The 15,201-nt window shown below is 59.6% G+C and overlaps 8 protein-coding genes across 8 annotated transcripts; 4 read left to right on the top strand and 4 right to left on the bottom strand.

Annotated features, from left to right (window-relative positions):
- Positions 1–18: 18 nt before the first annotated feature.
- On the bottom strand, positions 19–2,583 carry BDZ90DRAFT_261656 (hypothetical protein; the record flags this gene model as incomplete). The annotated part of the gene is made up of 1 exon (XM_025508396.1): positions 19–2,583. One exon carries the CDS (start codon positions 2,581–2,583, stop codon positions 19–21), a length of 2,565 nt encoding a protein of 854 aa, XP_025360958.1.
- A 370-nt stretch (positions 2,584–2,953) lies between these two features.
- Positions 2,954–5,300, bottom strand: BDZ90DRAFT_242198 (glycoside hydrolase). Its single transcript, XM_025507409.1, has 5 exons — positions 4,657–5,300; positions 4,525–4,590; positions 4,169–4,455; positions 4,068–4,104; positions 2,954–3,994 (listed from the first exon to the last, which is right to left on the bottom strand). Exons 1-5 carry the CDS (start codon positions 4,872–4,874, stop codon positions 3,043–3,045), a joined length of 1,560 nt encoding a protein of 519 aa, XP_025360957.1. The 5' UTR covers positions 4,875–5,300; the 3' UTR covers positions 2,954–3,042.
- A 693-nt stretch (positions 5,301–5,993) lies between these two features.
- BDZ90DRAFT_52668 (hypothetical protein) lies at positions 5,994–7,627 on the top strand. The gene is made up of 2 exons (XM_025509650.1): positions 5,994–7,432; positions 7,511–7,627. Exon 1 carries the CDS (start codon positions 6,276–6,278, stop codon positions 7,275–7,277), a length of 1,002 nt encoding a protein of 333 aa, XP_025360956.1. The 5' UTR covers positions 5,994–6,275; the 3' UTR covers positions 7,278–7,432; positions 7,511–7,627.
- BDZ90DRAFT_52652 (hypothetical protein) lies at positions 7,407–9,444 on the top strand. The gene is made up of 4 exons (XM_025509649.1): positions 7,407–7,432; positions 7,511–7,841; positions 7,932–8,242; positions 8,326–9,444. The coding sequence occupies exons 2-4, from the start codon at positions 7,614–7,616 to the stop codon at positions 9,050–9,052; spliced, it is 1,266 nt and encodes a 421-aa protein (XP_025360955.1). The 5' UTR covers positions 7,407–7,432; positions 7,511–7,613; the 3' UTR covers positions 9,053–9,444.
- Positions 9,181–9,896, bottom strand: BDZ90DRAFT_52632 (hypothetical protein). Its single transcript, XM_025509648.1, has one exon. It carries the CDS (start codon positions 9,795–9,797, stop codon positions 9,309–9,311), a length of 489 nt encoding a protein of 162 aa, XP_025360954.1. The 5' UTR covers positions 9,798–9,896; the 3' UTR covers positions 9,181–9,308.
- On the top strand, positions 9,837–10,514 carry BDZ90DRAFT_261653 (hypothetical protein; the record flags this gene model as incomplete). Its single annotated transcript, XM_025508395.1, has 2 exons — positions 9,837–10,327; positions 10,400–10,514. 2 exons carry the CDS (start codon positions 9,837–9,839, stop codon positions 10,512–10,514), a joined length of 606 nt encoding a protein of 201 aa, XP_025360953.1.
- Positions 10,439–12,084, bottom strand: BDZ90DRAFT_233471 (hypothetical protein). Its single transcript, XM_025506645.1, has one exon. The coding sequence runs from the start codon at positions 11,808–11,810 to the stop codon at positions 10,722–10,724; it is 1,089 nt and encodes a 362-aa protein (XP_025360952.1). The 5' UTR covers positions 11,811–12,084; the 3' UTR covers positions 10,439–10,721.
- Positions 12,085–12,334: 250 nt separating this feature from the next.
- BDZ90DRAFT_233470 (hypothetical protein) lies at positions 12,335–14,884 on the top strand. The gene has a single exon (XM_025506644.1). The coding sequence runs from the start codon at positions 12,423–12,425 to the stop codon at positions 14,763–14,765; it is 2,343 nt and encodes a 780-aa protein (XP_025360951.1). The 5' UTR covers positions 12,335–12,422; the 3' UTR covers positions 14,766–14,884.
- The last annotated feature ends 317 nt before the right edge of the window (positions 14,885–15,201 follow it).

Genomic DNA, 15,201 nt, shown 5'->3' with positions numbered 1-15,201 from the left:
TCTCAACGCGATGTTGCCTCAGCATCCCGCGTCACCGGGCCAATCCCATGGTGTGCGTCTCGGTTTGACGGGTAGCTTGCCGTTCAGCGCGAGGACGGTGGGCGAGCTCTTCGTGCCTCTGCTTACGGGATTACCCTCTGCTTCATCGTGGCCCGTAGACGAGAGTGCGAGCTCGACTGCGGCTGTCAGCTCGTCGCTAGCTGCTGTGCATCTATCCGCTCGATGACGCGCTTCCTCCTGAATGAGGACTTCCTTCGATTGCGATTGCAATTGCGCGCCTGCTTTGCCTGCTTGAGCCTCGCCACCATGACTCGACAGATGAGCGAGCGCAGTGCTCGGTCGACCCAGCCTCTCCGGCTGAACGACGATGCGTACCTCGCGCTTGGGTCGGGGAGTGAGCCTTTGGTTGTTGTTCTGCTTTGAGCGTTTGTGATCGCGCCGGCTCCCGCGCCCTTCGTCAATTGCTGATCTCCCCTCAATCTCTTCATCGCCTTGCCGCTGGCCCTGCAGCTGAGTGTCGAGCCTGAGCTTCGGCTTTGGTGGCAAGGGCGGCGGTGTCTCTCGCCTGTCCTCTTGATCACGTGCAATACCACCGTTGAGCAGGTCATCGTGCCTACCTTGCTCATGAATTTGATTCGCTACGGAAAGTGCACCACTTTGTACCGTATCTGGTCCAAGTGAAGGGGCAGGCGTCCTCGGTCTCATTCCCCTCCTCGCACCCCTCGCGACGTTCTTAACTGCCAGTCGCACCAGGCCTGCAAGTCCGTCCCTCGATGCGACTTCTTTGAGGTGCTGAGATCGAGAGACGACTCGAGGCGACTTTGCCTCTTCCTCTTGCATTTTGGCGCTTATCAGTTCCCTGGAGTCCTTGAGCGTGTCGCGCCCTGAGGTAGCGGCGGGGGATGACGGTGATGAGGAGGAGGAGGAGGTTGAGCGGCGAGAGGAGCCGGAAGATGCGGAAGAGGTGGAATGCGAAGTGTAGCCTGACCAGAGAATGATGGGCTGGTTTTCCAGGATTATAGGCTCTGTTGTATCGCCTGTTGCGGACTCTCTGACCGCGACTGGCTCGTGACGCTCGGAAAAGGCTTGCCGCAGCTGAGTCGCAGAGGTCGGCTCGCCAGTGCGAATTTGGCTGGTGGCGTCTGCAGAGCTCAATGGAGCTGTCTGCCATGATGGAGCTGTAGCAGGTCGAGCAGAGACCTTGCGCGACGGTATCGTTGGTGAAGTCGGAGGTGTCGAATGGGCTTCCATTCGCACTGCTGATTCATTGTGCTCAGCTCGTTCGCCTTGCTCTGCATGAGCGGGCAATCCTTCAAAAGCTGGTGACGCATGATGCTGCGCATGTGAACTTGATCCGGTTGTGCTATTCGCTCGCCTTCGCTGCTTCTGTTCTCTAACCTGTTGAGCCTCCCTCCCACTGCGCTCCGCTGGCTCGATATCCACATAAAAGAAGTTCTCGATACTCTCCTTGAGCTTAGCAGTGAGCGCCGCGCTTCTCTTGCTTCGCGCCTTCGAGAAAGTGTCGCTGCGCTGAAGCTCGTGGGCGAAGTCCTCTTTCTCTTGCCTGGCAGCCATACGCCGGCCCTCCTCTTCGCCTCGGACGAGAATCAGCGTGCCCGGATAGAAACTGCTCTTGGGCTTCGCAAGGTCCTGCGGCTTGGCTGGACGAAAGAGGCCGTCGAAGCTGGGTATAGCACCTCTTGAGCGCGCTGACTGTGGTCTAGACGTCGAAGACCCGTCAGGATGTAACCTCGCCACTATGTACCCCTCAGGAAAGCCCACCTGCCCCGGCATGGGCTCACAGTGATTGATGCTGCGCTTTGGAGCCGGCGATGTCGAGCGGTGCTTCTTCCTTCTGACGACAGACGAGAGCGAGGATGAGGAACCCGGTCTTGGCGGTAAGCGAGCTCTGGCAAGGAGGCTCATGTATGCGTTTGGCGAAGCTGGGCTGACTGGACTTTCGCCGATGTGCGAAGAGGTTGCGGCATCGCTCGAGCTGGGTGCGATCGAGGGGCGTAGTTGCCACCTGGAGCGCTTGGTGATGGGCGTGCTGAGTCGGGATGACGATGGTGAATTGCCCTTGAGCTGGCTAGGTGACTCTGCCGCATTCACGGCTGCTCGTTCCGTAGCTGGGCTCTTGGCGCTGACGAGCTCACTCCTCGGCGGGCTGGAGGCGATTCTGACGTGTGCCAAGAAGGAGACTTGCTGCGGCTGATGAACATGGCACCTGGGCGATGTGGGCTGTCGCTCGGCAGGTGTTGAGTATGTCGTCCTGGCGCCGGTACCACGCCCAGCCCGTACGGTGGACCTCTTAGCAATGGCGACCGCAGCGCTTCCCACGACTGCAGCATCATTTGAGGGAGGCGATCGCAGCAGCTTATCCAGCGACACTTGCGAGCCGCTACCTCGTTGAATCGCAGACGCTATGGGCGCATCATTCTGTGTGGTATCTGAGCTCGCTACTCGCCACAGCTTCGATGTTGTGCTTATGGGCGGCTCAGAGCTGCTACGCCGTCGTTGTGCTGTAGACGGCGGAGCGTAGGCGCCGGCGTGGGGCGGAGGTGGGGGAAGAAAGAAGGCCATTCTCGGCGCAGAAAGACGAGGTCCAGAAGAGTGAGAAGTGGGCGATTTGAGCTCGTGACCAGGTCAGGACCGGCGCTCCTGGGCCTCGAGAATAGGCATCAATCGTTGGGATACGGTACAAATGTCGCTGTACGATGCCCAGACCAGCGCAGAGGAAGAAAAGAAATGAAGATGGTCAGATGAGGTCAAGGATCTCCCTTGGTCAAGCCATTGCTTGCTCCGGGGCAGGCTTCTTGCCAAGCTTCGAATGCCGAACATGCGTTGCGGCCTCAACGCAGGCGGGAGAAAGTGGGTGATTGGAGACAAGGAGGGCAACAGTCATTCGAGCCGATCGCGGCGGCGAGATCAATCAGCGGGCGAGGAAGGAGATCGACGACGTGAATACATCGCTAGGCGCAGCATGAAAAGCAAAAGTAGCGAAAAGAGAAAGCAAAATGATGTCCAGCGTACGCTGTACGCTCACATGAAAAGCAGAATCAATCCGCCGACGATCAACGTCGAGCCGAAAATGCTGCAGGGCACGTACGAAGACCTGGCCGCGATACCACCAACCCCACGCTTAGCCATCGAAGCCTGCGACTTCCCCGTCGTCCCACCATCGCTACTACCGTTGCTCAGATTGATGGCCCCTTCCTCCTTGACGCCTGGGCAATGAAAGCCATGCGGCCTGGCACGAGGATTTTTCGGGATCCACCCATTCTTGACCCCGGCTACGTAGCTAAAGTCTTCTGCCGTCCCATCCTCCGTCTTCCAAGCCCAAAAGAATCCGCCTGCCCCAGAGTAATAGGCATCCATACCCGTCTCCCACCATCGAGCCAGATCGTCTTTTTGCGCTTGGCTCCATTTGCTCGCCGAGCCCCTCCAAGGCGCGCACGATCCGATGTTGGCGTTCTGCACGGCGCCATTATTGTTGCCTCCGCCCTTGTAGCTGCCGTCGTAGCGCGAGCCGGCTTGACGGCCGTTGATGTTGATCGCGCAGTCGGTCGAAGCCGGGGACCACTCGCCCGTCATGATCCAGTGGTGCTCGCTGTTGATCTGTTTGAACTGAGCGACATGGCTGCACATGCGATAGGCGCGTACTTTGGGGTCGAGCTTGAGGTCCGCAGCCGTAAAGAGAAAGTATATGTGTGGGTCGATGAGCACTCCTTCGTATTGCGGGTAGGGTAGAGTGTCGTTCCAGTTGCCGACTCCCATGAACGAATCGCTCAGTACCACCGCCAAGTTGCCCCTCGAGCGAATCTCGTGGTAGGCGTCTTGGTAGAACTTCTTGAGCTTGGCCATGTCGACGCCTTTGGGCTCGTTGAGCAACTCGAGGGCGATGATCGTGTCTGCCCATTTTGCTTGGGAGAACTCGGTGGCCATGGTGCGGATGATGGCGAGGGTGCGGTCGATGTTGCTTTGCTGCTTGTCCCTGTGTGCGGGCATGAGGGGGCAGGATTAGCAAGAGGGGGGTAGGGGATGGGGCAGCTCATTGCCGCACTCACCAATTGAGGGCGCCTCGATGGCCGGAGTGATCGTAGCCTGGCGCGAGGAGGTATCACGTCAGAGACATGGTGCAGGAACCTGTTCATCCTGGCTTGCTTACCATTCTGACTGCCCGGCGCGCCATGCAGGTCCACGATGACCTTGATGCCATGCTTCTGCGCCCACTCGCAAGCACGTAGCAGCATAGCCCACTGATCGAGCTTGAGATAGCTCTCACCGGGCTGAACATCAAATGCCCAGTACCCGATGGGAATGCGCGCAGCATTGAGGCCGTACTCCTTCATGAGTCGAAAGTCGTCCTCGGTGATCCATTTGTCGTGGTGGTCTCGCAGGATCTGGGTGGCCTTTTGAGCGCCGACGGCGTCGACAAAGGTCCATTCGTCATACCTGCGCGGGTACAAGGAGATAAGTCACCAGACACGATATGAGTGACAGAGCAGCGGCGAGGGTCCTCACACCGCTTTCCCATCTTTGCCGCTTTGATCAAATATGCTGGGCGTGATGAAGGATTCGAGGACCAGCCTGGGCACGGCGGGAGCGGATGTCAGTGAAATTTCTGGTAGCGATCTCCGAATCCCCTGGACTCACCAGCTACCTATGCCCACACCAAAGAGCGTATCACCCTTCAGGGTAGGACCGCCGAACTTGAAGCGATACTTGTTGCCATCGGCATCCGGCAGCTTCCGAGGAGCAAGAAGGTCGCGAGGCTCATGCCCGAGGCTAGCGTTGAGGCTATCAGCCAGGCAGGCACGCCCGAGGGCAACGAGGACTACCGTCAGCGGCAAGAATGAAGGGAGAAGGAGCATCGCGACGGTGCAAAGGTAGGCAAAGGAAGAGAGAAGAGAGCTGAAGAGATGATGAGGTGGGTTCGATGGAAACACGTTGCTGACCGATGATCCAGCTGCTGGGTCGCACACCCTCGCTCGATCGTGTCGGCGGTGCTCCACACGACCCAGGGATGATTCGTAGAGACCACCGTCGAGCCGCCCCGGACCTCATCATGAGCCGCGTCGCCGTTACTCCCTGCGCGGGCCGCGATGGCGCCGTGACGACCCAGGACTCGACGAGCGGATCGAGCGGAGGTATGCCAGCAACAACACAGCCAATTGAGCTTTGTCGACCGCTTTGTTCTCCTGACCATCATCGCCATCGTCTCCATCTCCGTTTCTTGCGGGCCGTGCCGTAGTCGGTGCACAAAGACAAGGCTAAGCTAGCGTAGGCGAGGAGGGAGGGTGGGCGAGAAGGGAGAGCAGCCAAGCCAGGCCACGTGGCCTGGCGTTGGGTGGCCTTCAGTCCGACCCTCCCACTCCTGCTGAGCACTCGCCCACATCCATCCTCACTACTCTTCGTGCTCGTCATCTTCCATCTTCTCAGATATACCAAATCATCCTCCTGGTCAACCCTATTCCTCGCAACTCCTCGGCACACTTCCTCACCTCAAGCACCGCTTCTTCACTTACACACCACCAGCATACACGGCACCCTCACCCTCTCCCACCTCCACAACCACCCAACACGAAGCACTTCGTCTGATCATTCGGCGTCGTATCCTCACCATGTCGCACCCTCGCCGCAGCCACCCTCTCATTGGGAACGGGGTACTGTAAGCAGTCGCACACGCCCGCCTTCACCGGCGGAAGCATCGTCAACGCAAGGCCATGCTCAGCACCCAATCACAGCATGTCGGCCACGTCGATAGCGACACTGTAGCTCAGCGGCCTCCTCGCCAGCACGAGCACAGGTGGTGTATCTCCTGTGCAAGCGCAAGATGACCTTGGTGCTGAGCTAAGCCAGCGACGTCGACGGCAAAATGTCGCACGAGCACAGGGCGGTGCGCCTGGCCGTCTACGGACCTGTCCTCTGCCGGGGCTTGGGGGCGTTCCAGCTGCAAGAAGAGATGGTCACAGTGCGGGCGGACTACGGCTTGCTCCAAATGCCTGCTGTCCTTGGCGCCAATGCGACGCTCTGCCTCGACGGTCCTGATGGTGCTGTGTCTCCCTTTGGCATCGTCGACGAGAGGTACAAGACCGTACTCCAGCTCGCTCGCGCTGCAGAGGCCGACGTCATCAAGGCCGAATACGCCGTCACCGTCGCCACTTGGGTCACTACCGCCTTCTTTGCCATCGCGCAGCTGACCAAGGCAAAGCGCTTCCATCAGCGGGCAGTGGCGGCGATGAGGAGCACGAGGGCGGAGCTGTTCTGGGCTAATGAGATGCAGTACAGGTGGGACTTCACCTTATCGGGTACATCGTCAGTTCTGGGATCCGGCATCAGCAAAGACGACCGACGCCGAATCCAAGAGCTGTTCCCCGGCGCCGACGTGGGCGAAGTTGTCTGCCGCCTGCGCCGACTCTCTACGCCCTCGCCAGAAGAGGACTTCGTCGTGTCGTGTATGGAGGCAGACATGCCGAAGTACCGCTGCCTTGTCCTGGAGGTTGGACGTGCAGACGGAAACGGGTCGTACCCTATCAAGCTGCAGATCAAGCGGCTGCCTCTTTCCGTCTCTACAGCTCAAAGCCTGCAGCGCATCTTCGCCGTGGTGCCAGAGCAAGAGCAAGCAGACAGGATCGCCGCGTCGGCTGCTTTCCAAGCCAGCATCGATGCTCGTACATACGTGTCTCCCTCAACGGCGTTCAAGCAGCCAGAATCACGATGCTGAGAACCCAATTCGCTCATCATTCCGCTCTCGCTCGGGGCGACAACGCCCAAAGCCTCGAGCTCACTTCTCACAAGCTAGCAAGCGCGCGAGAATTCCAAGAGGCTGCGGTCCAGGTATTGCACGTCACGAGGAAGAAGCTGATCACAGCCGGCGAGCTCCTCTACAACTGGGCACCTGGATTAGCACGCTGCTTGGTGTTGGGTGCGCGACTCAGTCGCAGGGAGGAGAGAGCTCTTCAGGCGTTGATGCCACGAGGAGTGAAATCGGCGCTCTACAAAGTCAGGTTCCGCGTCGCGCCACGAGACTTATCGAGCGACCTCATCATTTCCTTGGCGGAGCAGGACTTCGAAGCTCTCAAGGGCTTCATGCTCGAAATCGGTCTCGCTACTGCCGCTCAAAGCCTACAGCGCATCTTCGCCCTGCTGCCAAGGAGGACCAAGCAGTCAGGACCACCGCGTCGGCTGCTACACAAGCCAGCATCGACGCTCGGAGAGCGCTCCCTCCTCCTGCCGACCCCATTCTCGAGGCAGTCTGCCTCCCCCACCTTTAGCTCAATACTTTAGAGTCTCTCTTTATTGCCACGGTATGAGCAGTCCTGCAGCGTCGCCACGAGATATGGTGCCGCTTGCTAAATGATAGTGGTCATTTCAGACAGTAAAAGCAATGTGATGGCCTGTGCGCTTTACCCTTTGCCCAGCATTTGCCGTGAGTCTCTAACATTTCGATCCGGAGACCTCTTGCCCTCCCTTTGCCCATTGACCTACAGCGAGCTAGCCAATCCAGCCTCGTCGCTCGAGATGCAACCTCTCCTGCTTACCCTACCAAGCAACCCTCCTCCAGCGACCATCACCACACGAGCAATCGCGCACCCCACAACGCTTCTGTCATGCGCCTTTCCTCCATTCGCCTCGAGGCTTCTTGGACGCTCACCATTGGCCTCGTCATCGCCTTGTCCGTGGCTGCCCTGCCTTGGCGGGGCTCCGACAGTCTCGATCGGGTTGATGAAGCCGGCGTCGCTCCTCGCATCGAAGAACATCCTCGCACTTCGTCCATCGCCATCGCCTCCTCTCGGGGCCATCATGACGAGTCCGGGCGTGCTGAACACCCTCTTCAGGTGGGAAGCCCTCTGCAGCGGCCGTGACTTCTCCTCGCACCCCGGCTCACCATCGTGATGCTCCGCATTCCCTGCTCTGCCCCCACTCAGGCTCGTAGCGACTCCCTCTCGTGTGCCGAAGACCAAGGTCGACAGTTATCTGGCATGACTCAGGCTAGCTCTAGGTCCGCCGGAAACAGCGATCATCCGGATGAAACGGAGCTCAGTGCGCGCTCCACTCCTGCCGCTGTCAGCGGGAAGAGCACTCCGGGACGCGCCGCAGTCAAAGGGACATTACTCGACGACGAGACGAGTCAGCACTTCAAGAAGACCATTCTCAACTCTAGATGGAAGGACAATTCGACCTTTTGTACGTGTTGCAAGACGAAATCCAGTACAGACTGTTGTTCGGGCAAGCCATGGTGAGAAAATCGGGCGTCCCTCGTCGTCAATAGTGTACTTGTTGACTGACGCCAAAGGTACGCCGGTTCCTCCTGTTGACCAGGTGGTGCACTTGTTCAGAATGCGGAAGCGCGGCTGTTGCCGCGCTGACAGAAGACGTCGTCACGCGGCTTCCTGTAGGAAGCGAAGAGCCCAATTCCCAAAGCACCCGTGACGCGTCAGAAGATCCTCTCCTCCTCGTACGCCAAACTGGCTTCTGTGGATGTTGCAAGTCAGCATCGACATCAGTCTGCTGTGGGCACAATCCATTCTGCTCGTGCGGTACTTGCGATAATCCTCCCGTCAGCGCTCGTGGCGAGTTGCGACTTCCTTCTCCTCCTCAGCCTCGAGACAACGTCCCTCGCACCGCTGCGGTATCCGGATTTAGCAAGCAACAATCTTCTCTCGGTAAGAAGGACACATTCGTACGGGGCAGCAACGCTCAGGCTCCTGGCCAGGGAGCGGTAGAGCTCGGCAGCCGGGACATGTCTGGCGTTGACCTGAGTGATGCGACCTTGGACCAGGTCCTTCTCTCACGTAGTCTAGTCTGCAACTGCTGCCGTCAGTACGGCCCGTCCTGCTGTGCGGGGAATCCAAGATGCTCCTGCTCTGGATGCGCTGTGCTTGTACGTCATGACCGTGAGCATCTCAACACGCTAGATGCCGGTGACGCCACGGTTGAGGCACGCTCGGCGGCAGGCGGCGGCGCTGCGGAAGCCGATAGCGTTAAGAGGATGGCCAGAGGCACTGATCATGTGATCGTGGCGAATGCAGAGGAGGAGGATGTCTAGCTTTCCACTTCGTCTGCTCCTCCGCCTCCCCCCTTGCTTCTCATTTGGCTTATACGATTCCATCTCTCTTCTTTCTGCTCCGGTCTCGCTCTGTGCATCTCTCGCCCAGCCCTGTTCATACACAGCTAGCGTCAGTGCAGACTGATCGATTACATCTCCTTGTTCTTCTCCTTCGTCTGCTTCATCGTGCCGACCACGCCCACCGCGCTCTTGAAAGCCCGACTCTTCACCCCTTCTCGTACTCAATCGCACGCGCCTAGGCGCGGCGACTAGCGCCATCAGTCCGACAACGTGGACTCTTATCGCGGCATCTTCGCCTCTCTTTCTGCAGATTCACCCTCTTGTTGTCCTCTGTCCACCCTTCCATCGTCGTTCTCACGCAAAGCGGGAGACTTCGATTAGGCCTCGTAGCGTCGAAAGCTAGCGCAAGAAGGAAAGAGCGGGAGAAGGCTGGCTGTGTTCCCGCGCCTCGTTGCCTCGCTTCGGCTGTGTGCGACTCAAGTGGCCTGAACGCCCGAAGGCGCTTGACGAGGGCGTCTCCGGAGGTTGAGCGGGGCGGGCGGCTATGGAAGTGAGACTTGATTGATGTCGTGCGGGCGAGCAGAGGACCAGCAGACGAGAGGTTGCTTGCTTGCTTGCTTTGCCTGCTCTTGCTAGCTTTGGACTTTCGAGCTAGCAGGTACAAGTGAACGGTCAGACGATTGGCTGTGCTATAAGAGGGTGAGAGCGAGACCTCGTGCGACATCTTGTGCCCCCAACACGCTCTGTCTCCCCGCCCTCCCGCATGTCCGTCAACGAAAAGACTGCCCCCGTCGTCACCATGGCCGCCTCCCCTCCCCCGAATCAATCCCAGCTCGAACGCTCAGTCTCGATGGCCCCAACCTACTCGGAGATGGCTCAAGTTCAGCAACCCTCGCCCATCCAGCAGCCCGCCGCCGCGTATAATGCCTATCCCGATTCTGCTCAGCAAATGCAGCAGTACCCTCAGCAGCGTGACTACCCTCAGCAGGGTGGCTACCCTCAGCAGCAGGGTCAGATGTCGCCCTACGGCCAGCAGCAGCAGCAACAGCAGCCTCAGGCTCAGCCTCAGATGGATCAGCGTGGGTTCCAGATGCAGCCCCAGATGCAGCCCCAGATGCAGCTACATGGTCAGCCTGGTCAGCCAGGACAGCCGGGTCAGCCTTTCAACTCTGCCGCCGTCGATATGACCGACGGAGCCCGATACCAGCAGATGATGATGTCACAGTGTGCCTCGGGGAACCACGCCTACGATACGTGAGTGCAAGTTGTGCCCCCACCACGTTATCCAGCCTTGCCGGTTGCTAACCCGTCGTGCTCGCCCGTCAGTAAATACGGCATCGTCGGTATCTTGGTGGCGGTCCTCTGCTGCCCGTGCGGTCTTCTGGCCCTCCTCGTCGACAAGAAGAAGATCTGCACGCGTTGTGGTCATCAAATCTCGTGAGGCGGGGGCCAGTGGAACTCTATACCACCGAGCTGGCGTGAGGGCTCGGCTTGCTTTCTGCTACGGACTCGTTTTTGTCAATTGAGATGTGGTTATTTGATTCGCAACTTGAATCGTGAAGCGGGACAAAGAGAAGCAGTAGCAGGGTGACACGGGAGTTGGTGTTGAGAAAGAGTGCGATGCTGTCGAGGGCTACAGCGCCCCCGCTTAGAGTTCTACCGCCACGAGCGCGGTCCCCCTCCTCACCGTACACCTGGATATCGGGTCCTTGCCGCCATGCGCACTCACCACGCTCCCACCAACGTAGCACAGCCCGTGGAGCACAGCCTTGCGCTCCGCGTCGTCCGTCACTCCCTGCTTGTCCACCGCAATGACCACGACACCGCAGCCGAGCTTCTCCGACGCCAAATCTAGGAGAGCGAGCACGTCCTCGCGCAAACGCTCGGCGCGAGCGCTGGGAGGGAGAAGAGTGTACAGCGTACGACCACCGCCAAGCCGGGTTTGGTCAAGTACAGCCCCTTCCCATCCGGGACAGGCGAGGTCAACGCCGGCATCGTCTGCCACGCCGACCAATCCCTCGCTGCCCTTTGATGTAGGGAAGTCGGTGAATAGCTTCGTGCTGAAGAAGGCTTGCGCACTCTGCGTCGGGTGATGGCTGAGCGAGGCAATGCAAGCCGGAGATGTCGTCGCGCTTGGGAGGGGCGTGTCCGGTAGGCGCGACATTGCGGCTGCGATGCTGGTTGCGCGCGGATTGGTGAGACGCTGCAGTGAAGAGGCGTTGCTGGAGAACGACGATCCAGGCGAGCGGTACGTCGAAGGGTGGGGATGCTGGACCGATCCTGCATTCTTTCCTTGCGCAGCAGATGGCGGCGAGGCGCCGCGCGTGCTCGCAATCGCTGTGGCGGCGGCCGTGAGTTGGTGGACCGTGGACGAGGAGACAGAGGCCGGTGCGTAAGATGAGGCTTGGGACGCTGCGCCATCGTCATCGAAGTCGTCATCGTCATCGCTCTGTCCTTCCTCCTCCTCAATTTCATCCAGCTCCTCGTCCTCCTCTACTTGGCTGCGCACCTGCATACGTCCGGCCTGCTCCGTCAAATCGCCCGCTGTGCTTCCTTCGTCTTCATCAACCGTAGAAGGCGGAGAAGGAGGCATGGCGGCTTTTTGCCCCCCTAAAGATGCGTTCATAAAGCGGCGCTGCGGATCATCTTGACCATGTGCTGATTGCGTTTGTAGTGGCGGCACGTCCCCTCTCACAGGCTCGTACCGACCTGAGCTCCCATTGGTTCGCTCAGGCATTTCAGCGGAAGTCACGTCAGGCCCACCACTTGACCACGGTGGATCGGAAAGTAGACTGTCCTCGCAGCGAGACTTGCTGCGAGGACGTCATGGCGCTGGGAGAAGGAGATGGCCTATAGCTGCCGGGGGCGGCGGGTCCCTCGGCGGCGGCCGAGGGACTAGGATTGGGATTTGACGAGGCGTGGTTTTGATTGGACATGTTGGAATGTAGGGGAAGCCAACGTGGCGGTGCGGTGGGGGTGTAGTAGTGATGGGGTTGGCGAGAAGTAGCGATGGATTGAAGCGTGAGATGGTGGCTTAACCTCGTCGGCGCTCAACGCTCTATTGCTCGCTCGCTCGCTCGCTCGCTGCGTGCTGAGTCGAACTCTCTCGCTCTTGCAGCAGCTGGCCCTGACTCTTGCTCTCGCCCGCTCGCCTCATCACACAGCCGCGGCTCGTCATCTCTGCCTCTCCCTGCCCCCGTTCCGCCTTCTGGGCCGCCGGCAGCAGCGTCGGGGCCAGAGCTCCGAAATTGCCTTGGCGTGGACCCTAGCGAGGCATTGCAGTTCAATCAGTGGAGCTGCGCAGCAAACTTGCCCTTCCTTGCCTTTGTACCCTCGTCATCAGGCGACGATGGCCTCCTCTTCATCTCAGCCGCAGCGATCACTCATCGATAAAGTCCTGCACCCGCTGGCATCCAGCGACGATGAGCAGTCAGCCGGCTCGTCGAAGCGCAACTCGAAGCGCTTCTCGTTACCCTCGATTGGTAACATCTTTCGCGGCGACAAGCCGAGAAGGGGTAGCAGCGCAGAGCACGAGGACGAGGATCATGACCAGCAAGAGGAGCAAGACGATCAACAAGCTCTGGCCCACGCTCGCAGCCCAGACCTCGTTGGCCCCCTCACTCCTAGCCTCAATCCTCCGCGCCCACCCGCACTAGCAGGCATGGACCAAAACGAGGCGCCTTTAGCTAGGCAGCGATCGCGCTCAGCTCCAAACGCAGAGCGACCATTATTGATGCAACCCCCCTGCTCCTCCTCCTCTCAAGCCCCAACACCCATGCCAGCCCTCGCCGTCGCCCCAGACATATCGCGCACGCTCTCCAACTTGTCGACCTCGACCCTTCACACCACGCTCTACGGACCACAGCGCCTGGACGACGTGCCCTACTCATATCGCGTGCCTACGCCCAAGCAGGCATTCTACGACTCACACATGGGAAGCTCAAGTGGCTGGCATTCAGTAAAGGGAAGGGCGGCCGGGCTGCTGAACATCAAGGTGCCCTGGCTCGATACCAAGCCCAACGAGGCAGGTGTAGAGTCTGCTGTTGCGGATTCGAGCGATGACGAGCCGAGGAGGACTACAAGAGACGAGCCAAATGGGCGACGCTCCTCGTCAAGCCTTTTCGGACTAGACTCGCTCGGTCTATCCCTCATCTCCAATGTTCTCCCCAGCTTCAGCCCAGCGCCTGCCACCTCATCCCAATCACGCCCTCCGCTTGCGGACCTGGACCTCATTCCCCACGTAGGTCCCCGTCACCCACGCGCTCGCGACTTCTATCGCCACCCTTCTCTTCGCGGCCGCAACGTCGTGATTCTGGGCGGGTATCGCGGCTCCGTACTCCGATCAGCGACCCCACCGCATCAAATGCTGTGGATCCCGCTCAAGGTCGGTGCCACCCTACGTCGCCCTACCCTTGAGCTCGGCTTAGACCCGGAGGACGAGGCTCGCGCTGAGGACAAGGTCATTGCGGGCGAAACGTTGGGCCGCATCGGTAGACTTGTGGACATGGGTGCTCGCCTACACTCCAAGTTCGAGCGCAAAGGCGCAACGGTCCACTCGTGGGGCTACGATTGGCGCCTATCCCTCGGTCGCTCCTCTGCCAAGTTGCAAGCCTTGCTCCTGGACCTTTACAACTCCTCCGCCCCGCCAGATCGCCCGCAAGATCGACGCGGCGCCATCGTCATTGCGCACAGCATGGGCGGCCTTGTCGCCCTCCACTCCCTCTCCCAGATCAGTGACCCACGCGCATTCCACACGCTCAGCTTCGCCTCCTCCCCCTTCCTGGGCACGCCAAACATCCTTGGCCCGCTCGCATGGGGCGATACGACATTGTGGAACGACACGATCTGCTCGCCCAGGTCGACGTTCAGCTTTCGGTCGAGCTTTTACTTGTTGCCTAGGGATGGACGTTGTTTCGAGGTTGGAAGAGGTGAGAATGGAAAGGAGGGAAAGACGTATGATGTCGATTTCTTGGATGAGAAGACGTGGGAGTGGGCGGGCTTTAGTCCAGTGATCAAGGGGACTAGAAAGTGGAAGGAGGGGCAGAACGGCGCTGAGTCGGAAAACAAGTCGGCCGCCGCGAAGCAGCCGCCACCCTCAACAGTAGCCTCACCCAATGGCGAGGGCGACGCCGACCCTGCGTCCTCGGACGACGAGCATAGCAGCCGCGTCTGGTCGTACCTCCGCCGTACGCTGGCCGAAGTCCGGCAATTCGACCAAGAAATCATCTCAGGCTTCTCCTCCGAGCGCCTGGCCCGCGGCGAGTACCCACCCCTCACGATGATCACCTCTGGCCGATCGCCAACAACGCGTGGCGCCATTGTGGATGACGACGAGGTAGCGGATGGGGAGGCGGCCGCAGATGCACTTGCAGCTGGTACGGCGGCAGACACTACTGGCGGGCCTGTCAACCCTTCCTCGTCGCGCGCAGCGTGGCAACGCAGCGTGACGTCGTCCAACTACGAGCGCATGGTCTTTGGGTTGGGCGATGGTGTCATCACCCTCCAATCGTCGCGCTCCGTTCCCGGTCGCTGGTCCGAGTTGCTTGTGCGGGACGATGAGGAAGAGGGAAAGGATGCGTGGATCACGCAGACTGGTCATAGACACGTTGCCTTGCTGAGCGATGTCGATGGGGTAGGTAGAGCCGTTTGGGTTGGGCTGCGAGCAAGGGAAAGGGCCCGGAGGAGGGAGTAGACGGTCGGACGTGGTCTTGCTGTAGCATAGCATATATCCTGCGATTACCGATATGTAGATGTGGTGGACAAGCTTTGAATAGCATTTCGCGCATTGGGCTCGCCTCTACTGCCCATCAAGCATGCTTTTTGCCATGTCCAGATCCCTCTGCTCCGCGTCCATCTGAGCTTGCAGCTTGGCGACGCGCGCGTGGAGGGACTCGATGGTGCGAGACGACGAGGACTGCTCATTCTGGGGAGCAGCATTCAAGAAGGCTTGCAGCAGCTTGTCCTGCTCCGACTGGCCGTCATGTGTTGTATCATCGCCTTCCTTGCTAGACAGTGAACGGCCGAGAGCGAGAAGGGCGTGTCGATCCTGTGATGAAGAGGCATCGCCGCTGTTGCCAAGGAGGGCCAAGTCGGCCAGGATGTCTTCCCTAGTCAAGTTTGCCTTTTTA

This window comes from Jaminaea rosea, assembly GCF_003144245.1.
Source record: "Jaminaea rosea strain MCA 5214 unplaced genomic scaffold BDZ90scaffold_11, whole genome shotgun sequence".
Taxonomy (NCBI): Eukaryota; Fungi; Basidiomycota; class Exobasidiomycetes; order Microstromatales; genus Jaminaea; species Jaminaea rosea.
This window is presented reverse-complemented; position numbering and strand designations above follow the sequence as displayed.

Coding starts and splice junctions, on each gene's coding strand:
- BDZ90DRAFT_242198 (XM_025507409.1), bottom strand. CDS start 4,874: ATGCTCCTTCTCCCTTCATTCTTGCCGCTGACGGTAGTCCTCGTTGCC. Junction 4,591..4,656: donor GGTGTGGGCATAGGTAGCTG/GTGAGTCCAGGG, acceptor CGCCGTGCCCAG/GCTGGTCCTCGAATCCTTCA. Junction 4,456..4,524: donor GGCAAAGATGGGAAAGCGGT/GTGAGGACCCTC, acceptor GTACCCGCGCAG/GTATGACGAATGGACCTTTG.
- BDZ90DRAFT_233471 (XM_025506645.1), bottom strand. CDS start 11,810: ATGCCTGAGCGAACCAATGGGAGCTCAGGTCGGTACGAGCCTGTGAGA.
- BDZ90DRAFT_52668 (XM_025509650.1), top strand. CDS start 6,276: ATGAGATGCAGTACAGGTGGGACTTCACCTTATCGGGTACATCGTCAG.
- BDZ90DRAFT_52652 (XM_025509649.1), top strand. CDS start 7,614: ATGCGCCTTTCCTCCATTCGCCTCGAGGCTTCTTGGACGCTCACCATT. Junction 7,842..7,931: donor GTGCTGAACACCCTCTTCAG/GTGGGAAGCCCT, acceptor GCCCCCACTCAG/GCTCGTAGCGACTCCCTCTC. Junction 8,243..8,325: donor TGTTGTTCGGGCAAGCCATG/GTGAGAAAATCG, acceptor CCTGTTGACCAG/GTGGTGCACTTGTTCAGAAT.
- BDZ90DRAFT_52632 (XM_025509648.1), bottom strand. CDS start 9,797: ATGTCGCACGAGGTCTCGCTCTCACCCTCTTATAGCACAGCCAATCGT.
- BDZ90DRAFT_233470 (XM_025506644.1), top strand. CDS start 12,423: ATGGCCTCCTCTTCATCTCAGCCGCAGCGATCACTCATCGATAAAGTC.